A 10,792-nucleotide genomic window follows, 5' to 3' on the forward strand; every position below is an offset into this window, starting at 1 on the left:
TATGCATGGATGGGGAGAGGGACCTTGGGATGATAGTGTCTGAAGATCTAAAGGCAAAGAAACAGTGTGACAAGGCGGTGGCTGTTGCCAGAAGGATGCTAGGCTGTATAGAGAGAGTCGTGACCAGTAGAAGAAAGAAGGTGTTGATGCCCCTGTACAGGTCGATGGTGAGGCCCCACTTGGAGTATTGTGTTCACTTTTGGAGACCGTATCTGGTGAAGTACATAAAAAGACTTGAAGTGGTCCAGAGGAGGGCAACGAAAAAGATAAGTTTGCACCAAAAGACATATGAGGAGAGACTAGAAGTCCTAAATATGTATACCCTATAGGAAAGGAGGGACAGAGGAGATATGATTCAGATTTTCAAATACTTGAAAGGTATTAACTTAGAACAAAATCTATTCCAGAGAAAGGAAAATGGTAAAACCAGAGGGCATAATTTGAGGTTGAGGGGTGGTAGATTCAAGAGTAATGTTAGGAAATTATTCGTAAGGAGAGGGTGGTTGATGCGTGGAATGCGCTCCCGAGGGAGATGATAGAGAAGAAAACAGTGACAGAGTTCAAGCAAGCGTGGTATGAACACAGAGGATCTCTAATCAGAAAATAATGGTTATACATTGAAGGAACTAAGGCCAGTACTGGGCAGGCTTGCACAGCCTGTGTCCCGTATATGGACTATTCAGTTGGGGACAGGGTAGGATGGTTAAGATGGGCTTGAGTGAGCTTTGATGGAGACTCCAGTAGATGGAACCTAAGCACACTACTGGGCAGGGCTCTGGGTTTCTGGCCTAGAAATATCTAAGAAAAAGGACCATTTAAACTAAATTAATTTATGGATCGTGTATTTTTAGGCAGACTGGATGGACCACTCTGGTCTTTATCTGCCATCATTTACTATGTTACTATGTTTATGGTAAGATAATGGCAATTTTGGAAGATGGCAGTGGTTCAGCTGCTCTATTTCCCTCCCTTGAACTCAGAAAAGTAAATTTAGGCTTGTCCTGAAGGGTCTACTTTCTGTTGTATCTTTTGTGGATAATGTATTAAGGATATATGTTCATTTCAAATGACATGGGGGGGGGCAATGTCATTGTTGAACAATGGCATGCACTATTAATTAGTAGTCATACTACTGAGGGATAATGTGCCTATCAATCAATAGTGTGCGCTATTGATGACATTGCTCCACCCCTCCAAAACGAAACCAACAATGAAAAATCTAATGAAACATGGGAAACTAAACATGAACATTTATGGCCCCTTGCATGCCATTTTTATTTGGCTTTATAGCTTATAAAAGCATTTTATAAGTAAAATAAGGAGGGAGATGGACAAAGGAGAAAAGAAAGTGAGTGAGAAGATAGGGGAGAAAGAAAAGGGAGAGGAAAATAGGCTTGAATGACAGAAGGATGATATTAATGGGGGATGGGAGAAAAGTGAATGAAATTGAAAGGATAGAGATCTGGCCACAGTAGAACTGGAAGGAAATGTGCTCCTATTTTTAATCCTCCAAAAGATCAAATTTGTATTAATCCTGTGTTTTGCAGTGATGGTTCTGTAAAGATTTTTGTACAGCAAACTGATAAACCACTCAGCCATCCAATATGATGATGGAGGAATAGCACCTACATATTTATCTTACTTATCTTCATATCACAAATATATTCATCAATCAGTGAGTGTCTTCTGCCATAATATATGGCTATCTTCTTGTAGAGTGCATACCTCTATCAAAGTGAAAGTACCTCTCTCATAAGGTTTAAAGATGTATTTGCATGAATGTATTCATAGCAGTCATCATAACTGCTTAGAACAGCAAAATATTAGCCATTATGTCAGTTTGAAAGATTATTGCATTACTCCCTTGTGTGTTTCACCTGAAGAAATAGAACAAGTTGATGTGCAAAGGAATAATTGTATCTGAATTAACTGGTGTCTAATGTCCAAAGAGAAGATAAACATAAGTGAGATAACTTGCATATTGAAAATTATATGAATCATTTATTGCGCATTTGTAGTTTGAAAAATCAATAAAGAATTATAAGAAAGAAAATTAGTAAATGTGTGAAAAAGATGTGCAACACTAGTAATCTAATTCTAGACTGTTTATTCCCTTAGCAGGTACCCTCCAGGTGTTGTGAATGTGGGTTCAGCAGTCCTACCCACAGCAGAAGGAATCCCCAGTGCCATATCTCTATCACATGGCCTCCCTGCTGTGGTCCACCCTCCACATGCTCCTTCCCCTGGCCAAACTGTCAAACCAGAGGCTGACAGAGACCATCCAAGTGACCAATTGTAGCCTAAAGGAAAACAGCATTCCCAGCTTTGGAGATTTCAACTTTGGAGAGTATGTGGAAAAAAAATCTGGAATTTGAATAGCGACAAAACAATGAACTTACACAGAGACCATAATTGATTTTAGAAACTGGTCCAAATATACAGTATAAATGAAAAAGGTGTGAGAAATGCAAAAGAAGATTCAGAAACTTTTTTCCTCCGTATAAAAATTGTAGTTTGTCCCTGTCCAGTGGACTGATTCACTGTTTCTGTGTCCTATGGGTTCTTTGTTAAGCAAGATAACTTCGTAGTTAATTATATCATGAATGTACTTGTCTGTGTACAGTTTTTAGAACATTCAAAAGGGTTTGTTTGCTTAGCTGTCAACAGGGAAAAAACCCATAGGGGAGGCATTTAACAAGCCAGTTTTGAGATAACAATATATTCTTTCTTTTATATGTTAAAAACATGCCCAGAATGAGGCAGCTGGCAGACTTCTCAGGACAATAAATTTTCCCCATTTTTGTTTTTTACGCCACACAGTGCATTGTTTTTTCTACCTGCTTATTTTTTTAGAATAATTTAGTAACATAAGAAAACTGTTTCTCTTGATTTTTGGCATGAATTCCCTTATTTAAAAAAAATTTTAAAAAGAAGACAACGCAGCAAAATGAATTTGATGAATAAAAATTTTTAAAAAACAGTTTTGTATAAATAAGCATTATGCTTTTTTGTCACCAGTTAAAATTGTACATTATTGGTGTTATCCTAGGACAAGCAGGCAGCATATTCTCACATGTGGGAGATGTCATCCATGTAGCCCGGTATGGACAGTGTTAAAAGTGAACTGTCACTTTAAGTTTTAACAAACTTCATGACTGCCCACACTGCGCATGCGTGAGTGCCTTCCCACCTGACTTAGGCTCGTGGTTCCTCAGTTCTTCATTCTCCATGGAACAAAGAAGTGATTTTTTTTCTTGACTTTATCTAGTCGGCGTTGCCTTCAACCCATATTGTATTTCTAAAACCTGGCCTTTGGCCAATGGTTTTATTTTACTAAAAGAAAAAAAGAATAATTTCTTTTTCCTCACTCAGGCTCCTATCTTCATGTGAGACTTTTCAGCCTTTATGTTATTTTTCGGCAGTTTTTTCCTCCTCAAATTTAATCATAGAGTTTAATTTTGCTGCCACAATTTTTCCATCCATGTCGAAACCGTTGATGGGCTTTAAAAAGTGCTGTTGATGCCATCAGCTTATTTCCATCACTGACCCACATAGCTGGTGTTTGCAGTGTTTAGGCCCTGAGCATTGTGTTGATTCCTGCATACGCTGTTCCACCTTACAGAAGTGCTCACTAAAAAAGCTCATCGCATTCAGCAAGAGAAGATCTTCAGTTCAAGTATGGACACAAGAAAACATTCTGAGCAGGCAGTACTAGCATCAGCATTAGCATCGAATGAGATTCCAGCATTGGGGAAGCCAGCTAAGAAGCCATCCTCTTCCCAACAAGCGTTACAAGCCTCTACAGCATCAAGTCCCTTGATGCAGGCTAAAAGACAATGCCACTGCTCTCAAACTCTGCAGGTTGCTTCTTCTTCAAAGTGTGCATCCTCTTCAAGGATACCCATTCCTAGATAACCCGCCACACCGATGGTACCAGCTGTTGAGCCAAGGGTATCAGTGCAGGTATTCAAAGAGCAACTCAATGAGTTCTTCAGAAGGGAGAGCAGTGACATGTTTAAGTTACATGCCATACTGGTGCTAATATGAACTCCTTCGGTACCAGCCCAGCCTAAGCATAGCACCTCGAGGCCACAGGGTACCAATTCCAGATCTCAATCAAGACTTTGGTCTATATCTCATCGATCTACCAGTGGGTGACAATGCTCTCCATCGAGACATCAATCCTCAACATCACAGTGACGCTCCCCATCAAAACATCAGCACTCTACATCGAGGCATCAATGTCTTTCTTTGACGCATTGACGCTCTTCATCAGCTAGATGCTCTGCATCAAGGCACCGTCAATCTACATCACATCGTTCCCATGTTTCTGGGGATAAGAGAGATTCCTGTTGTTCCTCTTCGAATCCCTACCGAAGATATCAAGAAGCATCGTCATACAGTCTCATCGTTCTCCTCTACATTCTTCTTACAGAGAGTCACCTGGGATTCCTGAGATTGATTCTGATCTCTCACGACACCATACTGACTGTGAGTGTGAGCCCACTCTGCACTGGAATCATATGGCATACCTTCAGATCCATCTCTTCCTCTTCCAAGAAGATCTCCTGAAGGACTGTCATTTATTAAATACATTAGACAGATGGGCCAGGCCCTCCCTGTCAAATTAGAGGCTGACACTGAGCCCAGGGCAGAGCTCCTTGATGCTTTGGATTATGACGAACCTCCTAATGATCTTCTTAAGGAGGCCCTCTTTCGAAACTGGGAGACCCCCCTTTCTGTTACTGCAGCCCCAAGAAAAATTTATTCATCTATAATTTCTTGCCTTGGATTTGATAAACCACAACTACAACACCAGTCATTCCTGTTGGAGTCGACCATTAAAAAAAATCCTCTAGTACCAGAGTTTACACTAATGCATCACCGGGACATGAGGGTCAGACTATGGACAAATTTGGTCACTGTCTCTACCAAAACTCTATGTTGGCTAATAGAGTGCTTTAATTACAACTTCTACATGTTATAGAGTGCTTAATTACAACTTCTACATGTCATTTTAAACATCTAGTAAAGGAGTTAGCTGATTTTGAGCAGCATATTCCTCCAGAACATCTTGAGGATTTTCAGTACAGCACACAGTCTTCTTCAAATCAGGAAATATATGGCACAAACAGCATTCGATGCTTTTGAAATGTCATCCAAAGTATCAGCCATATTTGTTGCTGTGAAGCGTCTTGCTTGGCTACAAGTCTCTGACATGGATATTAATCTTCAGGACCTCTCCCCACAATCACATATTGCCTCAATACTGTTCCAGGCAGTATTCTCCTCAACATCTGGAAGCAGATGCTTTTCTTTTAGATTGGACAGACATGTTCCTGTACTCATTTCCACCAATCTATCTCATTCTCAAGACATTAGTCACACTCAAGCAAGAGTCAGCCACCATGATCCTGATAGCTCCTTGGTGGTCCAGACAACCTTGGTACTCCCTTCTACTTCAGCTGAGTTCTAGGGATCCAATTTCCTTGCAAATCTTTCCATCTCTGTTCACTCAGAGTTAAGGGTCTCTTTTACATCTCAATCTGAAATCGCCACACCTCACAGCTTGGTAACTCACAGCCTGACTTCAGCAGATCCTAATCTGGCTGACGCAGTACAAGCCATTATATCTGCTTCTAGAAAGCCCTCTACTCAGCAATGTTATCAACAGAAGTGGACACATTTCAGTATGTGATGTACTCTCTATCACAGTGTATTTCAAACTGTATCCGCAACACACTGAGGAGGAAGAGAGGTGCCTGCCAGCTGACTTCCCTATGCGCTACAGCACCAGCGCTGCCTGATTTGCTGAAGGCCTGCATGCTTCCCCCTTCTCTAGCGTCCTCCAGCTTCCCCCTGGCCTCCTGATCTCACCTTTAAAGCTAATTACAGCAGCCTGCAGTGGATCGCTGGCAGGTAAAATGATTTTATTTTCAATATAGTGATTGAAATGTGTCAGTTTTGAGAATTTATATCTGCTGTGTATATTGTATGTGTATGAAAAATGAATGGAAAAATTTGCATTACAATTAGTAAAGGGGATGGGATCTAGGGCAGAGCTTGGGTGGGCCTAGGGAGGTCGGTGGTTGGGGTACTCAGTTGATATTTGTTAAACACTTCTGTAGGCAATCAGCTGGCACCAGTACCTCTCTTTCTCGCCGGTCCTCTTCCCTGCTGGCACCCCCTTCTGGCGTCTGGAGGGCTTCTGCACAAGCCATGGCCACTATCTTTAGTGTGCCCTGGCTCGAGAAAGTTTGAGAGACACTGCTCCATCACCAAGATGCTCCATCTTCGTCTATCATCAGTATTGGATTATCTTCTCCTTCTTTCCAATTCTAGCCTAAAAGCTACTTCGGTCAAAGTTCACCTCAGTGCTATTAATGCTTTCCACGTTCTAGTCAACAATACATTTCTGGCCTCTCATCCTCTTGTTTTCAGGTTTATGAAGGGACTTTTCAATTCCAAACCTCCATTCAAGTTTCAAGTTTATTTAGTTCTTGATGAATCGCCTATTTCAAATTCTCTAGGCGATGTACATAATATAATAAAGCAACTTTAAACATAATATAATAAAATTCAAGTAATAACTAACATGAAAAAAAGAGGAAAGAAGGTAAAGTTACAATAAGGGCACAGGAAAAAAGGGAAAAACAAAAGGTAGGGTAAATAATTTCAAGGCACACTTTTTGGATATTAATTAAAACAAAATAGATAAGTTTAAAATCTTTAAAGATCAGGCCACCTCCAGTTGTCTGGGATCTTAATATAGTCCTAGACACTCTGATGAAACCACCATTTGAACCAATGGCTTCTACTCATCTCAAGTTTCTCGATTGGAAGGTGGTCTTCTTGATTTCTCTCACTTCTGCCCATCGAGTGAGTGAACACCAAGCATTGGTTTTGGATCCGCTGTTCATAGTATTCCATCATGATAAGGTAGTTCTCCACATCCATTCTAAATTGCTCCCAAAAGTGGTCACGGAATTTCATCTCAATCACTCTATTGTGCTACCAGTTTTCTTCCCAAAGCCTCATGCTCATCCTGGAGAAACAGCTCTTCACACCTTGGCTTACTACACCTGTAAACGTGCCTTGGCTTACTACATACAACAAACTAAGCCATACAGGACTTTGCCTCAACTTTTCATCTCCTTTTATCCTAACAGATTGGGTAAGCCTGTAACCAAAAGAATTATTTCCACATGGCTAGCGGCCTGTATTTCTTTCTGCTATGTTCAGGCTGGGCTGCAGCTCGAGGGTTGTGTAACAGCACACAAAAGTCCAAGCTATGGCAGCATCAGTAGCTTTCTTACATTCTACTCCCATTGGTAGAATTTGCAAAGCAGCTACTTGGTCCTCAATTCACACATTCAAATCTCACTACTGTCTAGAATCCTATTCCAGAGGAGAAGGTCATTTTGGCCAAGCAGTATTACAGAATGTATTTTCTTCTTAATGGCCAAGTTTCCCTCCATCCCATTATATTCAGCTAGGGAGTCCCACATGTGAGAATATGCTGCCTGCTTGTCCTAGGATAAAGGTGTTATTCGGGGACACAGGCAGATATTCTCACATCCCTCCTACCTCCCTTGGTTGGCTTCTTAGCTTGGTTACACAACTGAGTAACTGTGAGCCTGTGTCGAGTGGGAAGGCACTTACGCATGCGCGGTTTGGGCAGTTGCAAAGTTTTTTAAAACTTAAAGTGACAATTCACTTATAACACTGTCTGTACTGGGCTCCATGGATGATGTCACCTACATGTGAGAATATCTGCCTGCCGTCCCCGGATAACACCTGTTACGGTAAGTAACTGTGCTGAATGCGAAATTAAAAGGCACTAGACTTCTGAAAAAGTAGCATCATTTCATTGCCTACATAGATTCCTTTCTGGTAATGTGCTAGGCTAGCAATATTTTTGGTTAAAATCATGTTTGTGACTGTAACCATTTGTATGAATTATTTTAAAGAAATAAAAATCCCAACAAATATCTCGTCTATTTTTTTTCCTGTTACTAATTAATTATTCCTTTTATAAAGCAGCTTAGTTGTAGGTGTTTTGATTTTACAGTCATTGTTTCTTTTGCTGTCTTTGGTTATTGCAGTTAGCAATTGGCTAAAAGGTGTGTTGCAGGGGTTGAGATGTATTGTCATGATCAGTTAAAGCCTACAGTCGATAGAAATATTTCATGTACATGAAATAAGAAAAGCATGGTGTTGTGAAATTAGTAATGATTGCTTCCTGGAAGATTAACAGACATAAAAGCAGATCAGAGACCGCAAGCAGTTTATACAAATGCTGCTCTTTCAATGTTTTCTTTATAGGAGTTCTCTGAAACAGCAAATAATATGTACAAAACTGTGGGGCACTCTGCATCTGTTTATATGTAGGTGAATTTTTCAATAAAGTAACTTCTCTTGATTTGGTAATAATGTAGCTATTTTCCTGTGTGTGCACAAACAAATATTTCTGCCGACAGCAAAATGTTTACATGGAATGAGGGGGGTGATCTAACTCATAACTCTTCATAATGAAATTAAATACTCAGACATTATCTTCTGCTGTAACAGCATAAATTACTAACTAGATACGAACTCCATTTTCAGTATCTTCTGTAGTCATTTTCCCTGTATTGCTCTGAAAACACAAGTATAATGATGGCATTTGCTATTCTTAGTGTATGTCTTAATGAAGTGACTTTTGGGCCCTTGATCTCATATTTACAAATCAGCAAAATGTTTCTAGTGTCACAATAGATGATCACCTGAAGTCCAGTGGCCAATGGATCATATGCTTTAATTTAAGACCAAAGGCATGGAGGGGTCACACAAAAGGACAGGATCCTGGACTTTGCATCTGGAAAGGCTGAAGGAAGCAGGGTAAGTAGCCAGGACTTAAAGATGCAGATAAGAAATTTAAAAAAAAAAAAAAAAACCAACATTGTTGAACAGGAAAATCATTAGGATTTCCTGTTTGAAAATACGTGAGAATATTCTTGGGCTAAAAACATCCAAAATATGTATGCCAAAAAAGTAGGCACAAAAAACATCTGGCATCATTTGCAACAAAATGGCCACACAGACCTCCCCCTTCAGAGTAGAGGGACAGCCTAGTGGTCAATACAGTGGACTTAAACAGTGGGACCCAGGTACAAATTCTACCTTAATTCATTTACGTGTTGTAAGCCCTCCAGGAACAGATAAAAACCTATTGTAGGTACAAACTAGCCCCCCCCCCCCCCCCCCTTCATGTGTACTTAGGAAGAAGCTGCAGGAATTGATGTTCCTGAATTGGACTTTATTAAAAGAGTTGATGATCCACAGAAAAATCTAAAGACATATAGGACCCAATCTACTGGAAACAGTCTCCCTCTCCACCTACGACAACCATGTTAGTATTGCATCTTCAAGAAGAAACTTAAGACCCACCTATAACAAAATCTCAGGAGTTTACCTCCTATTCTTCAGTCAATGCTCATGTCCTCAATTCTTAATCTTGTTGTAAACTGCATTGACTCCTAGATGAAATTTGCGGTATAGAAGAAAAATGTATGGTATGGTATCTCTATACTAGCCATTACGCTTGCAGGTGTCTTATAAATTCAGATACACTAGGACACTAGGTATTTCTATATTCCAGGAGGGCTCAAATATTTGTGCAGAATGTTAAAGTGGTTTGAGATAACACCTGGTTTCCATTGTTCAAAATCCACTACACTGATCACTAGGCTACTCTTTATCTTTGCTGCTCTGTTAGGAATGGCCATAATACCTGAAGCTGTCAGAGAGCCTGGTATTCATGTCTTATGGGGTGGCAGGTAGTCAGTAACCACAGAGAAATGAAGCGGGTCATACCTTCATCCTTCCAGTGGTCAGCTGTTCAATCAAGACAACTTTTTGTATTCTGGATATGATTAAAACCGGTCTAGCTAAAACTTCCTTTTTTGTCTTTGACATTCTTCAAATTCCATTATCACTTAAAGAAGTCCTAATTTTAGTATCTCCCAAAATTGAATTCCAACATGCCCCCTTGCAATTTGGACGTTTTCTGCAGATAGACCTTTTTTATTAGCCATTTTGAGATATCCATCTGCTTCGAAAAAGAATGCTATAGTGTACAAAATTGTGTGTTCAGATTATTGAATATATACATCCATGCAGATAATTAGCCAATTTGTCAACTAACCAAGAATCAGTGAGAATTGGAATTGATTGGCATTAATTGGTTCTAATTTGCAATTAGTATACTGCACTTAGTATATTATAACAGCATGTAAATTCAACAGTGCACAACTGCAAAGGAGATGTGGATCTGGGAGGACTGGAGCATGCCCAGCACTTTACACTCTTATAGAATATTGTCAGTCACACCTTTAACAACATTTAGGTACAAGCATTTACATTAGTAGACATGCTCTCTTTGCAAATAGTGCGCACACTTCCTGAACATAGTAACACTGTGTAAATTAGGGTTGTCCATCATCAGTCCTCAACGGCCACAGTCCAGTCAGGTTTTCAGGATTTCCCCAATGAATTTGCATGAGATCTGTTTGCATGCACTGCTTCCATTGTATGCAAATAGATCTCATGCATATTCATTTGGGAAATCCTGAAAATCTGACCTGGTAAAAGCCGAAGTTGGACGCCCCTGGTGTAAATGATAGCAAATAAAGACCAGCAAGGTCCATCCAGACTTCCCAACAAGGCAACAAGAATCACACCCACTACCTCTTGTAGGTTAATAAGAACATAAGCAATGCCTCTGCTGGGTCAGACCTGAGGTCCATCATGC

General features: G+C 40.1%; 1 protein-coding gene across 22 annotated transcripts in view; it reads left to right on the forward strand.

Moving 5' to 3' along the window:
• The window catches only part of CTBP1 (C-terminal binding protein 1), a 646,630-nt gene extending 641,504 nt beyond the window's left edge, over positions 1–5,126 (forward strand). For 21 of the 22 annotated variants that reach the window (XM_033951334.1, XM_033951361.1, XM_033951324.1 and 18 more), the window contains one exon: positions 2,119–5,126. In XM_033951334.1, the coding sequence (XP_033807225.1) occupies positions 2,119–2,299 (181 nt within the window). In that variant the 3' untranslated portion in view covers positions 2,300–5,126. The remainder of the gene's footprint in view (positions 1–2,118) is intronic. The other variant, XM_033951316.1, reaches the window with a different exon arrangement.
• The last annotated feature ends 5,666 nt before the right edge of the window (positions 5,127–10,792 follow it).

Source organism: Geotrypetes seraphini, chromosome 1 (genome assembly GCF_902459505.1).
Source record: "Geotrypetes seraphini chromosome 1, aGeoSer1.1, whole genome shotgun sequence".
NCBI lineage: Eukaryota > Metazoa > Chordata > Amphibia > Gymnophiona > Dermophiidae > Geotrypetes > Geotrypetes seraphini.